At 40.8% G+C, this 18,519-nt stretch overlaps 2 protein-coding genes across 2 annotated transcripts in view; both read right to left on the bottom strand.

Moving 5' to 3' along the window:
- Positions 1 to 8,865: 8,865 nt before the first annotated feature.
- fbxo5 (F-box protein 5) lies at positions 8,866 to 12,330 on the bottom strand. Its single transcript, XM_053620612.1, has 5 exons — positions 11,626 to 12,330; positions 10,209 to 10,863; positions 10,022 to 10,109; positions 9,736 to 9,915; positions 8,866 to 9,480 (listed from the first exon to the last, which is right to left on the bottom strand). The coding sequence occupies exons 2-5, from the start codon at positions 10,829 to 10,831 to the stop codon at positions 9,223 to 9,225; spliced, it is 1,149 nt and encodes a 382-aa protein (XP_053476587.1). The 5' UTR covers positions 10,832 to 10,863; positions 11,626 to 12,330; the 3' UTR covers positions 8,866 to 9,222.
- Positions 12,331 to 12,394: 64 nt separating this feature from the next.
- Positions 12,395 to 18,519, bottom strand: part of mtrf1l (mitochondrial translational release factor 1-like) — an 8,909-nt gene continuing 2,784 nt past the window's right edge. The window contains exons 5-7 of the mRNA XM_053620611.1: positions 18,311 to 18,428; positions 18,055 to 18,191; positions 12,395 to 13,700 (exon numbers count right to left, since the gene is read on the bottom strand). Of these exons, the coding sequence (XP_053476586.1) occupies positions 13,503 to 13,700; positions 18,055 to 18,191; positions 18,311 to 18,428 (453 nt within the window). The 3' untranslated portion in view covers positions 12,395 to 13,502. The remainder of the gene's footprint in view (positions 13,701 to 18,054; positions 18,192 to 18,310; positions 18,429 to 18,519) is intronic.

The following is an 18,519-nucleotide window of genomic DNA, read 5'->3' as shown; positions in this document are numbered from 1 at the left end:
CTGAAGAATTGCCTGATATACTTCGGAATTCATCTTCCCCTCAATGACTGCAAGCTGGCCAGGCCCTGATGCAGCAAAGCAGGCCCAAATCATGATGTTTCCTCCACCATACTTTACAGTTGGGATGATGTTTTCATGATGATATGCCGTGCCCTTTCTACACCAGATGTAGTGCTGTGTGGTTTTTCCAAATAGTTTGTCAGTTTCATCAGTCCACAAGACATTTTGCCAATACCGCTGTGGAGTGTCAATGTGCTCTTTCGCAAACTTCAGGCATGCAGCAATGTTCTTTTTAGTAAGCAGTGGCTTCCTTCGTGGTGTCCTGCCGTAGATACCCTGCTTGTTCAATGTTTTACGTATTGTAGACTCATGAACAGAGATGTTAGCCAGTTCCAGTGATGCCTTCAAATCTTTGGCTGTCATTCGGGGTTGTTTCTTTACCTCATTGATGAGTCTTCGTTGTGCTCTTGGTGTCATTTTGACTGGGCGCCCACTTCTTGGTAGAGTAGCAACAGTCCCAAAGTGTCTCCATTTGTAAAATGTTTGCCTAACTGTAGACTGGTGAATTTCTAAAGTCTTTGAAATCACTTTGTAACCCTTGCCAGCTTTATCTAAATCAACAATTCTTGATTGTAGATCCTCTGAAAGCTCTTTTTGGCTAGGCATGGCTCACATAAGCGTGTGCTTCTTGTGCAGAGCAAACTCCAAAAGTTTGAAGGGTTTTTATCAGCCAAAGTAGCTGTAGTCCACACCTCCAAACTCATTTTCTTAACAAGACTCCAATTAGCTTTTTTGAGGTCATTAACTCAAGGGTTCACATACTTTTTCCACAAGCGCTATGAGGTTTTTTTGGTTCTTCTCAATAAAGACATGAGGGATCAGAATTTTTTTGTGTTATTATTTTAGACACATTATATTTGTCAATACTTAGATGAAGCTCAGATCACATTTTATGACCAATTTATTCCATGAAATTCCAAAAAGTTCACATACTTTTTCTTGCCACTGTACGTCTTTAAATAGTGTAACATGATACACAGATTTATTGTTTTGAACACTTATTGCATAAAAAATCCCAAAATAAAGAACTGACAAGTTGGAAATGGAATCCTGTGTATGGATATTATCTGACATGTGGTTTGGAGCGTTCTTTATAAATAAAACCGCATAAAATTAGCAATGCCATAAATCAGTTTTTGCTTTAACTATGAAAAGGTTGACTAGGCAACTGCTATTTTGAATTACTGGTAAACTAATAAAAAGTAGTAGTCTTACAACCCCTAGTGGAGGGTGTTTTATGTACAGCAACATCCATGGTTTTTTAATCATCTCCGTGGTATTCAAGAATTCAGGAGTCCCACTGCTCCTTACATGACCACAATGCAGTACATTTGGGGTAGGTGAGGCTTGTGGCAGGCTGTAAATGCAGGTCTGGTTATTGATATTGATAACTTACTGATATAGTTAGGTGTTGGTACATTTGGCCATGATAGTGAATTGACTTAGAGTTATGAGGCGACTTGCAGTGGCTCATGTTTATGTTTACAGTATCTAACTCACCAATGTAAAAGAATAGTGTTTCAAAGTGTTTTCAAATCCACATCAAAAACATGCAAGGTAGAAATGCACCCTGGACTGGAAGCCATCTAGCACTGTGCACGACACATACTATACATATTCACACACTCCTTCACACAAAGGGACAATTCAGCATAGTCATCCATCTAATGGCATGTTTTGGGGAGGTGGAAGGAAACCAGAGAACCTGGAGGAAACCACTCTGTGAATGTGAATATGTGAAACACCACACAGACAATAACGCAAGCTCAGGATCGAACCAGGGATCCTGAAGCTGATAGGAGGCAGACCTTTTACCCTCTGCACCAAAATGCTACAATGCCAAGTGTTATATACAGTAAATAAAGATTCATTTGTTCAGTAGCCACTTTATCCTGGAATTTCTGGAAATATGGAATTTGTGAAAATTAGCAGTCATTTAAGGTACTCATTTCTGTGAATGCTTCAATTAGTGCCTCATTTCTGACTCATATGCACTTGATGTCTCATGAAGCCTCATGTCTCATTGAAGTAATTGATTTTACAGCAATCATAGGCACTAGATTGTTTGAGGGGGACCTTCAATTATTTAATTTGCCCGTCTGGAAGAACCCATAAAACCCATGTAAGTAACTGTAATTGAATAATATACTTAAGATTATGGCATATTTATATTTTACTTGAGTATTATTGAAATTAAATACTTGTACTTCTTATATTTTTGTTTAGACCTCATACTCATTACAAATCTCAAATATCTTTGTACACTATACTGTATCCATCAAATGAGCTCAGTTTGGCATCCAATAATTTAAGTTTAGCACTCAATGAAGTCCATAACTATCAAGAATCATGCCAGTTTATCACCTGCAGTGACCTTCTCATGCTACACAACATACTTAATGCTATATCTATCCTTGTGTGCTTGAATATGTGTAAGTCATTGGACTGCATGTTGACTATGAGAATTAGCAACGCTGGCACTACCTAGAAGGCCGGAACTCTATTTCATTTGAAAACGCTGTTGAGGTAAGTTTAGCTGGTTATTAACTGGCTATATGTAACTCTGTTCCTATTAGTTCCAAGTTACTTCCAGTTAAGTCCTCTAAGTTCCATGTTAGACTAGCACTGATTCCAGTAGGTAACAGAAACTGGCTAGGTAGTGATGGTTATAGCTAATGGTAAAATGTTTTTAACCTTAGCTGTTCTACAAAGCGCTTTACACTGTTTCTCATTCACCCACTCACACACATACACACACACACACACACACACACACACACACTCACACACCAATGGCAGCTGCCATGCAAGGCGCTAGCCTGCCATCAGGAGCACCTTGGGGTTCACCACTTCGGCATGTGGTGGCATGTGGGCCAATTGAACCGCCAACCCTGCGATTAGTGGACAACCCACTCTATCACCCGAGCCACAGCCACCACCAAATGGTTAATATAGGTTATTTATGTGTTTTTTTGGTTCTGATTAATTCATTATCAAACTATTTAACATCAGTCATGCATATGACAAGCACACTTAGAGATCTTCAATTATGTTTTCAGGCAAAAATCTTCAAGTGGAACCTCTCCAGAAAGTTACAAATCCAAATAGTCATTCATTAATTAAATCATTTATTCATCTTCATCAGTAAATGTGCTGGAGGGAGCAAGTCCTTCAATACACCTTCAATGGGATGGCAGTTTATCGCAGTCTAAAAGTGTAAATCTGTAACTGACACATACTCAGAATATGCAACATTGCCTATTTAGAATCTTACAGTATGCACATAGCCAAATGCAGCCTAGGTTCTCTACTTTATCTCTCATCGTGTTCTCCTAGCCAACAGCAATGGAACCTGAAGACCTCCAGTCCCAGGTAAAGGATGTCTGTGACTTATGGAAGGAAAAAAGAGATTGTTCAATTGTGAAAAGAACAATCTGCTGCCTGACAATATATAAACTGATGAATCCCTAGTAGTCATCCATAGTGTGTTTAAGACAAGATGTGCATTCAAGCAGATAACGAAAACTGGGCAAATTTCACGAGAAAATATCACTCAATTACTCAAGACTCCCATTTTAAAAGGTTAATACTATAAAATATCTACCAACTGCAAAATCAGATTTCTTTGTCCGAACAGCATGACTCATAGGAAGGTGGGAATCTGTCTTTATCCACATTGTTGTGCATGTAAATATACCATGATGTACATCTATGTGTGTATGTGTTATGCAGAGCATCTTTAAGTCATAGTAAGCCATAATTACATGTTCAATTGCATAGTTCCATTGGAGTTGAATTATTTTAATAAATCAAATGGAATAACAGGGAGCTCCTGAGCTCTTTTCCATGTAAAGGTCAGCACTAAAATTAATTATACTGCAAAGAATAACCAAATGATTAAATATCTGTTGACCTCAAACATTTTGACTGCCAATCTTTTTTTTTTTGTACTTTTTTTTTTATCTCAAACCCCTTCATGTATTAAAACTCTCCTGATCCAAGACCTAATGCAATTACTATTTGAATATAGAATCTGCATAAGTGGATAAAAATAGGGGACAAACACTAAAGCATCACTAAAGCATATAAGAGCCACATTTAGCCTCTGCATCATAACATGGCCATAAGGACTATAGAAAGTCACCATAAAACGGATGTCAGGGTGCAAGAATGGCAGCACTGCCAGCTACGCACTGACATTTCAGATGGATCCTGAGGAGCCATGACTGGCAGGCACAGTCCGCTCTGACGCATCTCCAACTGATGCTGGTGGAGCACAAGCTCTAATGACCATAGCTTGGCAGTCCAATGCTATTTTTAATGTGCTCCCATTAACTGGTCCTCACCATTCCCTCTTGGAGGATTCCCTGTCTTGATGCCTGTTCTGGTGCTGATAGAGTACAAGCAATAATGGTGAAATCTGTGTTCCAAATCTGTTTTGTAGACGGTTCCACTGTTTTAGGAGCACAGGTGAAGTTTGTCCTTTATCAGGTGAAAGTCCCAAGAGATCAAGTCAACATAGCTGCAGACTTCAGGAGCAGAATTTGTACTTGAAGGCTATTTGAGTAAGCAGAAAAAAATGTACAGTCCCCTCCAAAAGTATTGGAACATCAATTGGGGTTTTTTTCTATAACTGAAGACATTTGTGTTTGAGATCAAAAGATGAATGAGACGTTAGATCAGAATTTCAGCTTTCATTTCCTTATCTTTACATCTAGATGTGTTAAACAGCATAGAACATGGCACCTGTGGTGGCAGACCACTCAATTTTTAGGTGAGCAAAAGTATAGGAACAGACAGTCTTAAAGTAAATAACATATAATATTTGGTTGCATATTCAGCAGCAAGAAACACCTGTCAGTCACATGTTCTATCATTTTTGATCATTTAATGGGGGGGGTTCAAACAAAAGGTGCCATGTTCTAAGTTGTTCAACACATGGCTGTACCTAGATATAGATGTAGATGTACATATCAGAAAATGAAATCTGAAATTCTGATCTCATACCCAAATGTGTTTGGTGTATAGCAATAATAAAATAATTGTCTTTGCCGTTCTAATACTTTCAGAGGAGCATGTATATAATATTTGGGTTTCCTACTTTCATAAAAGCTTGTCTGAATTTTGCCAAAACACACCTTGATGATCCTCAAACCTTTTGGGAGAATGTTCTGTGGACTGGTGAGTCAAAAGTGGAACTGTTTGAAAACAGAGGTCCCATTACATCTGGCGCAAACCAAACACAGAATTCCACAAAAAGAACATCATACCTACGGTCAAGCATGGTGGTGGAAGTGTGATGGTGTGGGGATGCTTTGCTGCTTCAACTGGATTATGCAGCAAGACAATGATCCAAAGCATAGGACTAAGTCCTAGTCCTAGAAGTAAGTGAAAGATTGATCTCCAGTTATCGGAAGAGTTTGTTTGCAGCTAAGGAGGCAATTCGTTTTTCACATTAGTGATAGGTGTTGGATAACTGTATTGTGTGTGGACACATGGTGACTTAGAGGTTAGCACTTTCGCCTCACACCTCCACGGCCCTGTGTGTGCGGAGTTTGCGTGTTCTCTCCGTGCTGCAGGTGTTTCCTCCTGTTACACTGGTTTCCTCCCCAGTCCAAAAACATGCATGGTAGGCTGACTGGCATGTCCAAAGTGTCCATAGTGTATGAATGGGTGTGTGATTGTGTATGAGATTGTGCCCTGCGATGGATTGGCACCCCGCCCAGGGTGTACCTCACCTTGTGCCCCACGCTCCCTGGGATAGGCTCCAGGTTCCCTACGACCCAGTAGGATAAGCAGTATAGAAAATGGATGGATGGATGTATTGTGTGTTTACTCAGGTTGCTTTTGTTGTTGTTGTTGTATTAGGTTAGTAGACCTAAAACTACTTTAGTATGAGATATACACAAACAAACAACAGAAGTAATCAGGCAAATCGGGGCAAACCCTCCAATGTGGCTGAACTAAAGCAGTTCTACAAAGAAGAGTGGGCCAAAATTCCACCATTGTGCTGTGAAAGACTGATCTCTAGTTATTGTTGCCAAAGGTGGCACAACCAAGTTTAAGGGGGAAATTAGAGTATCACATTGGTGCTAGGTGTTGGATAACCTTTTTTTGCGTCAGTGAAAATAAATAAATAAATAAAAACTGTGTGTTTACTCAGGTTGCCTTTGTTTTATGTTGTATTTCGTTTGAAGATCTAAAACTATTTAGTATGAGATATACACAAAAACAGAAGAAATCAGGATGGGGCAAATATTTTTTTCACAGCACTGTACAATCGTAATTTCATACACAGTAGGTAGATCCGGCTCATGCACAATAGGCAAAAGGCTCAGAGTAACAGCATCCAAAAGACAGATCCAAAGTCATGGTCAGTAAACACAGGCAAGACCAGGAGCACAGGATAGAGATACAGTAGCAAGAACAAACTGATAATCCTAGGTGGTTAAAAACCAAGAAGGCAAGGCAAGATCATAAACAGAAATCGATCAGGATACAGCGCAAAATGTATTCAAATGGATTTGCAAACAGCAAAGATTCACACTTGGCATAAGGTCCACGTGCTTTATAGGTTTGTGACAGGAAACGAGCATAACCAGCAAGGATGAGTTTAAAATTTGGAAGAGAGTGCCCTCTGGTGTGGTGGTGGTGAATATGACTGATGTGATAAATGTTGCAAATCTTGCATTAATGATCTGCTGCGCGACCCGGCGTGGAAGAGCAAAGCAAACAAACAGTGTTTTTAATCTGTGTCCAATCATCATTACTGTTAACATTATTTGTAAAATGATGGATATAAGACTTTGTAGCTAAGCTAATATTCAACATGATGTCCCTAAATCTAAGATACAACTTATAAAAAACATTGTTATTTTCCCTGAATATACCTAATCACTTAAGTATTTATCCATCCATCTTCTGTACCACTTATCCTATACAGGGTCACAGTGAGCCTGGAACCTATCCCAGTGAGCTCGGGGTACAAGGTGAGGGACACTCTGGATGCCAATCTATTGCAGGGCATGATTGCACACACTATGGACAATTTGGAAATGCCAATCAGCTTGTCTTTGGACTGGGGGAGGAAACCGGAGCACTCGGAGAAAATCCCGAAGCACAGGAGAACATACAAGCACTACGCACATGGGGCAGAGGCAGGAGTCGAACCTCCAACCCCGGAGATGCAAGGAATACATGCTAACCACTAAGTCACTGTGTCCTCGGTCTACATTTGTAATATCGTAACTTGACTGACATGCACATAATCTTCCATATGTTTCTACTATAAAAATGTTTTGAGAGAGGAGTAACACCGTGGGATGTTGTGTCAACAATCAAATATAGTAGGGTTACATGCTTATATACTCAGCAAAAAAATAAATGTCCTCTCACATTCAACTGCTTTTATATCCAGCTAATTTCTTAACATGTGTAAATATTTGTATTAACATAAAAACATTCAACATCTGAGACATGAACTGAACATGTTTCAGACATTTGATGAACAGAAATGGAATGATGAGTCCCTGAACAAAGGGGGGGGGGGGGTCAATATTAAAAGTAACAGTCAGTATCTGGTGGCCTCCAGCTGCTTTAAGTACTACAGTGCATCTCATCCTCATGGACTGCACCAGATTAGTCAGTTCTTGCTGTGAGATGTTACTCCACTCTTCCACCAAGGCATTTGCAAGTTCTCAATCACATCTGGAGGGAACACGGTTACATGTAATTTTCCACTGTAAGGACGATCAGCTGTCCTTCCTGTCTCCCTGTAGCACCATCTTAGGCGCCTTACATTACAGACATTGCAGTTTATTGCTCTGGCCACATCTGCAGTCCTCATGCCTCCCTGCAGTAGGCCTATGGCATGTTCACGCAGGTGAGCAGGAACCCTAGGAGTCTTTCTTCTGGTGTTTTTCAGAGTCAGTAGAAAGGTCTCTGCCCTGTGATGGATTGGCACCCTGTCCAGGGTGTACCCCGCCTTGTGCCAGATGCTCCCTGGGATAGGCTCCAGGTTTCCCCGTGACCCTGAAGGAAGGATAAGCAGTATAGAAGATGGATGGATGGATGGATAGAAAGGTCTCTTTAGTGCCCAAAGTTATTGTACCTGTGACCTTAATTACCTACCGCCTGTAAACTGTTAGTCTTAAGGACTGTTCCACAGATGCATGTGCAATAATTGTTTATGGTTCATTGAACAAGCATGAAAAACATCGTTTTAAACGCTTTCCAATAAAGATCTGTAAAGCTTTACAAAATTATCTTTAAAATACAGTCTCCTGCAAAAGGAGCATTTTTTTTTTTTTTTTTTGCCGAGATTAGTTTTATAGAAGTAAATAAAAAATGTGGTTTAACTGTGTAAGCAGCAATATTTATGCTATTTATATTACACATAAAGGATCTTTCCCTACAGATCTGACAATGAAATTATGGTAACAGAGGTAGAAGTGAGACATTGGTAGTTCTGCATGTCCTACACTGATTATAAGTCATACACGTCTTTCCACAGCTTGCAAATGGTGGATGAGTTTTACTTTGACTCTGAAAAGAATAACTAAACAGATGACTGACTGCTGAACTTGCAAACTTACAGCTGAAAAATGTTTAAAAGTAAATAAATAGCCATTATTGAGCACTATTACATATTTGCCTTTCCCTCGTGTTTGGTGCAGCCGAGTTTTTAGTTCAGAATGATACAAATATTCTGATATTCATGAGGAAAAAAACTAAGCTTCTAGCCAACAAACATGCAAATTACTCTTAAGGTCATTTACATTGGATTCTCTAATAAAAGCACGGCAACAAACAAGTTTAAAAAAATATAGGACTCTTTATTCAGCCATGTAAATATTTACAATTTGTTCGGACAAGGTACACAAATAGTAATTTAATTAATACATGTATAATTATAAAATTTATAAAATGTTCTACTGTATCAGTGGAGAAGGCTATTCAGTCCTCTCATCGTTTTTTTTGGCATTCATACACAAACATGTGCTAGGACCACAGACAAAGTGACCTGCATCACTTCACATTCAAGGACACTAAGGAACATAAGTAAAAAAGTCCACATTATAAAAGTATCAAAATATATATTTTTTTTTACAATAAAGGCCAAATTTAAAAAGGTGCAAATTGTGTTTCCCGAGTTAACGGTACTCAGAGGCGCCGGATGCTGCGTTTGCTGCGAGCAGAACCTGCTAAAGGCATGGTCTGGCAGTGTGGTGATGATGCCTTGATTATGCCCCTCTGGCACGGGGCGGAGCCGTGGTACGCTGACTGGCACAGCGAGCAGAAGACGAAAGCACAGCTAGCCCGCATACACGCGGCCCTTTTCACGGCCGAGTCAAACCGTGCAGGAGAACCACAGAGACGGCAACTCCTCAGAGCCTCGTGCCCTTTCAGGGATTTAGTAGCCTGAGAAAAACAAAAACAAAAAGGGATTGTTAAACACGAGTCACCAGAAATTCGATAGCAATGCTGTTCTAACCCCTATAACACTCACTTCCCCGAGCCAATCTGATTTCAAGACTAATGTGCAAAGCGATGTATAAAATAAAACACCTCAAAAACCCTCTGAAAAAGGAAAAATGTCTTTGGATAGCAATCACGCTGAACATTCTCCACTCAATATGCCATTTCCACCACCGAGTACGAAGCACTCGTGCTTACCTCATGAAACTCTGCAAAGCGGCTTGGCTTGGCTGCGTTTTCAGTGCCGTCGGTTTGGCCGAGGGTCTTCTTTACGGGTTTGTGTCCTGGTGTTGAAGAGGCTACACTCTGCAGGCAAGAAAACACCACCCTGCTAACGCCAAAGTCTCTGGATAAAGAACCTGTCGGCCTTCCCGAGTCCTGCAACCAAAATGAGAGTTCAAGTGAGATGAGGGATAGATAGATAGATAAATAAATAAATAAATAAATAAAGAAGGAAAGAAAGAAAGAAAGAAAGCACACTCACCACTATTTGCTCTGCTTTTATGCATCTCTGAAAGGCTCGGTCATCTTGCTGAATGATTTTCCGCCACGTCCTACTCACTTTTTTACAGCTGTAGAAGTAATATTTTCAATCAGTACACCTTCTGAGGATTTTATTCATTTAAAATAAATAACAGTACGGTTTTACATACAAGTCAGAAAGGACCTACTTTATCAAGTCACAATCCCCAAGTAGGCCCAAGATCCTGGTCAGGATGTGTTTCATGTCTTTCTTCAGCAGGTCACAAAGAACGTCTACATACTCCAGGCCCATCTTTGCACCAATGATGTGATGGAGGCCATAGTGCCCTGCTAGCTTATTAACAACAGTCCAGTCATAGCTCTGGCTTTTCCTGTAGCTTTTGGCCAACTGTTTGCATACCTCCTCCTGGAACTTCAGCACAGGAAGGCAACCCGAGCTGGAGTCTGAATGAACTGGGGACAGTCTGCATCCCGGTTCCTCTGTGCATCTCTCCAGCGTCTCTGTACAGTGCGTGTCGCCATCATGGTTCAGCTCGAGTTGGCTGTTGTGAAGAGAGAGGTAGCCGCTGTCTTCTGCGGGACTCGAGCTGGTCAGGAGACCCTCGGCTTCAGACAGCACGTCTACACAACAGGGCTTTTCCTTGCAGTTCTCTTTGTTATCAGGCCCTTTGGGGTCGCTGTCCAGGTGGTGAGAGATAGAGGAAGACACGCAGGAAGATGATGGCGCGCTTTTCTTAAGTCCCTTTAACTCGGCGCTCGTTTCCGGTTCCGCTTTCTCTGCTGAAGCTCTGCTGCGGGTCAGACACTTCATAGCGGCGCCTTTACAGTCTGCTCACCACAAAACTATATACATATATATTTTTAAAAAAAAAAAAAAAAAAAAAAAAAAAAAGAGAGAGAGAACGACAGGAATATCTGATAAGCATCACGAACTTATTTCAATCTCATGTACATCAGTCATTTAATTAATACCATTAATAATATACTGCCAAACTAACCTTATCTTCCCTACTTCATTCAATGCTAGTAAGTCAGTCAGTGAGAGTACTAACCAGTCCATGTGAAAACATGACATTTATTTGATCCTGAACTAAATAAAAAAATTAAAAAAAAAAAAAAAAACACTTTACATCCTGCTAGAAACTTCTTAGCTAACATGGACAAAATGTCCGTCTGTAGCAAAAGGCATTACTTAATCCTCGACACACAGTTTCACTCTTCTTGCTACAATAACCATGTTATTTAAATATTTTCCGAAACACAGTTTATTAATTCTGCATATTTAGCTAAAAGTCTAACCAAGAAGAGCCACATAAACGAGCTAGCAGCCCTGCTGGACAAATTAAAAGGCTAACTTAGCGCATTAGCTACGCGTTTATTGGCGGGGTTTTAACAAATTACAAGCCCACAGCTGGTAATTAGACTCTCAGAACACAAACCATTGCTGTTATTTAATATACAGGTAAATAACAGGCACGTCTTGTTCCTCTGGACACGTTAATTGAGTATATTTGATGGATAAACTAGCCGGAGTTATCGCACCAGGTTTCAGGTGCAGTACACATTAATGCATTAATATAGTGCAAAATAAGTAGTATACCTTACCTCGAAAATAAAGCTCCAGGTTTTATTCTTTTATATATATACATATACGAGCTTTACAAATGAAAGCAACTGTCCTGGCGCGCGTTACTGTACACTAACTCAACATAAGCGATTTACGCGGTCAAATCCAGACGCCACTGACTAATGAAAACCGAGAGGGAAAAAGCGCCAGTTACTACATAGTTTGAATTTCGCGTCAAAAAACGCGCTGGCCAATCAGCGATCAGCATAGTACCTTTAACCGCCCTGTAGCCAATAAGAGCTTTCCGAGACACGCGCACGCGTTCTGCAACAAATTTCACTACCTATACTCTGCCAAGTCCCGCCTGCTGCGTTACTATTGGTTATAATATCGTTCACACATGGAGTTCCCCAATCCGGAGTCTTCAGTCGCCAGATTTGGGATATATCTAGCCACTCCTAGCTCAGGAGGTGAGATTTGTCTGAATACTGGTGGTAAAAATAAGAAACAGTACGCCTACTGAGAGTCAAGAAATGGCGCGTACGTATGACGTATTAACCGAGAAGGCGCCTTTCTTGAATCGATTTAGAAAAATATATACAAAATAATTGTAATAATCTTTCTGGGGTTCTTCTTAAAATAAAAAAATGTATTTCCGGATATTTTTCTAAAGAAAATACGTATTTAGTTCATTAATATAACTTTGCAACTCTTTTCTAGTATCATCTAAACTTTTTTTTTTAATCAAGGCAACAATTCACTATGGACAATGTTGTATATATTAAACAATAAATAAAATGTTCTCTGCACTCTCTATGAACTTTCTGATGTCTGCAAATATTTTATGTGTAATTGCAGGTTTTCAAACTCTATTCCAAAAATCTCTGTTCAACATGAAATTGGAGTACCTGGCTAGATCCTTCTATTGTAATAACATAAAAATAAAATAAAATAAACCCACCACCACCTTTCTCAAACAGTTGGAGCTTACAAATGTTTTAAATGTCTTTTTGCTCTTGTTAGACTTCCAGGGTTACACTTGCATGAGCCATTACTAAGGTATTTCACACTTCAAGTTGGAATGTTGAAAGTGCTTGATAAAGCTTACTCTGCTTAGAATAGTGGTTTTAAATGCTTCCAACCCCCTGTAATAAAACTACAGACTGCCCCAAAGGGGTATAGGCCATAGGGTCACCCCCACGCAGCTTATCCAGCACCACTTAGTCTGACGTTTAACATGACAAAGGGCAGCTCACATGCACAAAACATTAGGCTGACTGGTGAGCTGTTGTTGCCTTACTGAATCCGAATCATTTTGCTGAACCGGCTTTACTGGATTTATACGATTCCAAGAATTTAGCATGCTTTGGTTCCTTGCTTCTCTTTCGGTGATTTCAGACAGATGGAAATATGAACAATTACTCTGGATGTAAAGAACCAGTGAAATGGCATTTTACAGACTGATGTTTGAAATCTAATAATCCACAGCACCAGATGAGTCAGTTCAGATTAGAAGTTTCAGAATTTCCAAGCCCACTTCAGTTTGGCTTTACTTTAGCTTACTTCTTAGAACTGAACATTAAACTCCAGGTGTTTATGCACGTCACCTCAGAGTTCACAATCACATTTGAGTGTTGCCATCCTTTATGCAACAGCTAGAGATCTTTTGTAGAAATAACTGCATACAGATATATAGTATAGGAGGGGATTTGTGATTACATGAAGCATGAAGACTATCTGTTATGTGTTGATGCTCTGTTAGGAGTTACACTGTTTAAAATTTCTTTTAGTTAACCACAACAGAGAACTGTTGCTATCATCAGTGATGGGCCAGTGAAAAGGCACAGTGCTTAAAAGAAAAGCATTTATTAGTTATTTTAAATTAAGATCATATATACACACTTATTGATCTTAGTCATTGACTTTCAACAATGTCCAGGAGCGCTTCCTGTTCGGAAAACTGCTGCAAAAACATGCTCATCTCATCCAGCAGCTCCTCCCCTAATAAAAATCCATGTACGTCATGCAGAGTTTTCCCAATCCGATGGTCAGTGACCCGATCTTGAGCAAAGTTGTAGGTCCTGATTTTTTCTGATCTGCCTTTGGTGCCAATCTGTTACAACAGGAGGTGAAGAAATACACATGAATACAAGTGTAGTGCCATGAAGAATTCTACATTTCAAGAAGAACCTCCAGCCAGTTAACATTCTTGTTTATTTCCAGTGACCAACAATCTGAGCTGTTCTGGAGAAGAACACAAATATGCACTGGTTTTAAACCTCAGGAATTGCACAAGGAAATCGCTGGATTTGTTTGTAACATACAAAATTCAAACAATTACACAGATTTATGTATGGTTGTGTTTCTGGGGTTTTTTTTTTGTGAGACCTGATGGCTAAGTGTCAGCGAGGCCGTTGTTCTGGCAAATAGTTTAAATATGTATTTTAATCCCTGATGAGGCTTATAAAGCTCTGTTGGGAAATTTACCCCAAGCTTAGGCCTGATTTAGATTTCGGAGTCTGTGACTCCAGATGTTTCCTATCGATGTCTGCCAACATGATTGTGCATAATGTCAACGTGTGCACTAGGGGGCAGTGTCACATGGACATATCCAGAAAACCCCCCCCAGAAAAGTCTGATATTTCACTGTAGCAGATAATAGATAGAAGCAATGGGCTGCATGTTTAAAAGAAGAATTTAGAGGTTAAAATTATATTTCAGGCAATTACTCACATACAAAAAAAGTTCGTATTCAAATTTTGTGAGGAAACAAAACGCACATCATTGCATATGAAAGTTTCAAACTCATTCGATGAGGAAATCAATCTGATGCTGTCTTGAATTTTTGCCTAGCGTGTTCATTTTCCCCCTATAATCCATTAGCCCATTTCTAATGGGATTAGATTACACTCACTGTCCATTTTATTTATGAACACCTGTACACCTGCACATTCATGAAGTTAAATAATATGACAATCATGTGGCAGCAGCACAATGCAAAAATAAATCATGCAGGTAGGATATATTAACTCAAATAAATCACTCTTTACTACTGTGGTGAGCAGAAAAGCATCTCACCATGCATAAAACCATGAGGTGGATGAGCTACAACAGCAGAAGACCACATCAGGTTTCACTCCTATCAGCCAAGAACAAAAATCTGAGGCTAACATAGGCACAGGCTCCTCAAAACGGGACAGTTGAAGATTAGATTGAAGGGGGGGGGGGGGGTCACCTCCAACTGTCCAGTTTGGGCGCGTCTGTGTCCATAATGTGCGTTATGAGATGCTTTTCTGCTCACTGTGGTTGTAAAGAGTGCTTATTTGAGTTACTATAGACTTCCTGTCAGCTTAGACCAGTCTGGTCATTCTCCTCTGATCTCTCTCATTAACAAGGCGTTCCAGCCTTCAGACCCTCCGCCCACATTATGTTTTTTTTTTTTTATCCGTACCATTCTGTGTAAGCTCTAGAGACTGTCGTGTGTGAAAATGCCAGGGGATCAGCAGTTTCTGTTTTACCAACAACCATGTCATGGTTAAAGTCACAAAGATCGCATTTCTTCTCCATTCTGATGTTTTCGGTGAACATTAACTGAAGCTCTTGACCTGTATCTGCATGATTTTATGCATTGTGCTGCCACCTCATCATTGGCTGACTGGATAACTGCATAAATCAGCAGCTGTTCATATTAAAGTCACCAGTGAGTGTATATTGGAACCTGAAGTAATTTCATCATTAGTAGGTGCTATTTTAATTCTGTCCCAGTTGGCCAATTGCTGTTTTTCATCCTTCGGGCCCTGAGAACATTACAGACCAAATTACCTAGTTACCAAATTACCTCTGTGATTTTGGAGCCAGATTCTGGTGCTTGCATTGAAAAATGGTTTTATGACCATTGCACCTTGCTGTGTTTGGCGGACTAGTGTGTATCCAAATCGAACCTTCCCCAAATCGAGAAAGCAGAAGAGTGTGATCTCGCATGCTCGCTGCTTAAAGGGCTATTATAACGAGAGCTCCACTTTATATGCACATATGCCACAATTTAATGCAACATTTACTTTTCAAGAAATAAATCTACGAGCAGCTGTATCACTGATCTTAATCATTTAAATGATAAATGCTGTCAAATCAATTATAACAATAAGTTCAGGCATACTGCAATGGATGGAGACCTTGAGACAGACCCAGGGCCTGCTGGCAAGATTATATCTCACAGCTGGCTTGGAAATGTCTGGTTCCATCATCAGGACCTGGAAACTGTGCCCAGGCACAGAGAAGTCTGGGCTAACCTTCTCAGCTTGTTGCCACCACAGTAGAAGGAAAACAAACAAACAATTCATTGTAAATGACCAAATAAATGTTCTGTATATTCAAACCACTAATGCATCTAAAACATCACTATATCCTAGTTAGTAAACAGAACAACCCCAAACAAACTTGCTAATTTAATTGCTATCTGGACATGAGAGCTTTATTACTGAGGAGATGCATAATAAATTTTATTACGGAGGTCAGCCAGAGAACTCGGGATGGACATTACTTTAGAGAGTGAGAACTAATCAACATGGCTACACAGTACATCAGAAGTAAACAATGTAGCACTTCTTACAATTTAAATAAAATTTGCTGTATATATACACACATGTATTTGCTTTAGATCAACCAACATGCAGCGGCGTTGTCTCTACCTCGGCTGCGCCTTGTTATCCTGTCCATGAAAACCACAAACAGGAGTGGGGACGAGACACACCCTTGGCAGAGTCCAACACCCACCTTAACACAGCTCTCGCTTTGGGAATAAAAGGACGGGATGGCACACATAAGCGGCCCTGGCACCCCGTACTCCCTCAATACCTCCCACTAGAAATCCCGTGGAACACGGTCATATGCCATCTACCAGTCCACAAAACACATGTAGGTTGGATTAGCATACTCCCATACCCCCTCAAATATCTGTGAAATGACTATGAGTAAGCCCATGTTTCCACGGCCCGGACGGAATCCACATTGTTCCTCCTGAATCCGAGGTTCAACTATCAGACGCTGCTGTTTGCAAATGATGTTGTGCTTCTTGCCCCATCTGACTATGATATCCAACATGCACGCTCGCATTTTGCTGAAGAGTGTGAAGCGGTTGGGATGAGAACCAGCACCTCCAAGCCTGTGGCTATGGTTCTCTCTCGTAAAAGAGTGGATTGCATGCTCCAGGTTACGGGGGAGCAGCTGCCTTTAGTGGAGGAGTTTAAGTACCTCTGGGTTTTGTTCACGAGTGATGAAAAGGGGGAGCATGAGATAGACAGGAGGATTGCTGCAGCATTCTGCACTATTGCGGGCACTGTATCAGGCCGTAGTGCTGAAACAGGAGCAGAGTCCTCGGACAAGGCTTGCGGCTTACATGTCAATCTACCTTTCCATCCTCACCTATGGTCATGAACGTTGGGTAATGACCGAAAGGACGAGATCGCGGGTGCAAGCAGCGGAAGGGTTACTGGACTCACCCTTAGGGATAGGTTGAGAAGTTCAGTAATCCAGGAAAGCCTCGGAGTAGAGTCGCCACTTCTCCGGATCGCGAGAAGCCAGCTGAGGTGGTCCGAGCATCTGGTAAGGATGCCACCCAGGAGGCTGCCTGTGCAGCTCTACCGGGCACACCCCACTGGGCAGAGACCCCGAGGCCAACCAAGGACACGCTGGAGGGATTATATCTCCCGGCTGGCCTGGGAACACTTGGGAAACCCCCAGGAGGAGCTGGAATCGGTTACTGGAGAAAGGAAGGTCTGGTCTGCCATACTTATGCTGCCACCGCGACCCTCACCAGCACAAGCAGTGTAGAAAATCAATGGATGGATCAATCAACATACAGACATATTCGCTTATTAAATCGATAGCACTGACTATGCGGTAAAATATACAGGACTCATCTCAGTTAGCTGGCTAGCTTGTTGTTACCAAGTGATGGAAAAAATATGGAGGCGTCCATGATGCATGCACGGAGTCATGAAAATGACGTCACTCCGAGCGCCAACTTCCTTTCAAAGCAAGTCGGATACCGCGTACGGTATAATCCAATACGAATAGGGCTATTGTCACAGGACATACTCGAAAATGGATTCTAGAAGTGCTCATAATGTCGCACCTCTTCTACCAACCAATACTCAACCTGCTTGACTGTGCTTTTTTACAGAAACACTGGAAATCTCCAGCTTTTCTGTGGATTCTTTGCCTTAATTGGGTGTGTATCAGGTTCGACATAATATGCATGCAATTGCAAAGATAACTTCACGGATGTTTATTGAGAAAAAAAAAAAAAACAACAGTTATCTTTTTTGACAATTATGAAATCGATTATGGAAATAGAAGTATGGAAATAGTGGTTTGGTTGACACATTTCAGTTTCGTTGCACTGACCGATACCGACTCGTTGAAGACTGAACCATTCGCGGACAAAACAAGCGTAATCTGTAGCGTACCTGGAGTTTGCGGGCCTGGTATCTCTTACTCATCTCCTCCTCCAGCTTTGCGCTGTAGAGCTTGGCCCGTAGCAGCTTCATGGCCTTCTCTTTGTTTTTGATCTGGGAGCGCTCCTGCTGACACTCAGCCACTGTGCCTGCAATTCCAGCATTTACCTTCAACACTCTTAGCTCCAGAAAGTGTAAAATATTGTATACAACCATCAGAATAATTCGACCAGATCCACCATGTGATGAAGGTTAATAAATAACCGACCTGTTGGTAAATGGACAATCCTTACAGCGCTGTCAGTCGTGTTAACGTGTTGTCCTCCGGCTCCGCTGGCTCTTTTCGTTTCAATCCTCAGGTCTTTGGGGTTAATAGTGAAGGAGATCTGTGAATGCAATACAGAATAATTACACAAGTATCAATTTTCACATCAACGTGGATGAAAATCATTATATCAAAGCCATAAAAAAAAAAAA

This window comes from Ictalurus furcatus, chromosome 3 (genome assembly GCF_023375685.1).
Source record: "Ictalurus furcatus strain D&B chromosome 3, Billie_1.0, whole genome shotgun sequence".
NCBI classification, from domain to species: Eukaryota; Metazoa; Chordata; class Actinopteri; order Siluriformes; family Ictaluridae; genus Ictalurus; species Ictalurus furcatus.
Note: the sequence above shows the minus strand (reverse complement) of the source record. Positions and strands in the feature narration are given on the sequence as shown.

Excerpts from the sequence above, each read along its gene's own strand:
- fbxo5 (XM_053620612.1), bottom strand. The coding sequence starts at position 10,831 with ATGAAGTGTCTGACCCGCAGCAGAGCTTCAGCAGAGAAAGCGGAACCG. Across the intron at positions 9,916-10,021 it reads TAAAAGCAGAGCAAATAGTG|GACTCGGGAAGGCCGACAGG; the intron begins GTGAGTGTGCTT and ends TTTTGGTTGCAG. Across the intron at positions 9,481-9,735 it reads GCTTTGCAGAGTTTCATGAG|GCTACTAAATCCCTGAAAGG; the intron begins GTAAGCACGAGT and ends TGTTTTTCTCAG.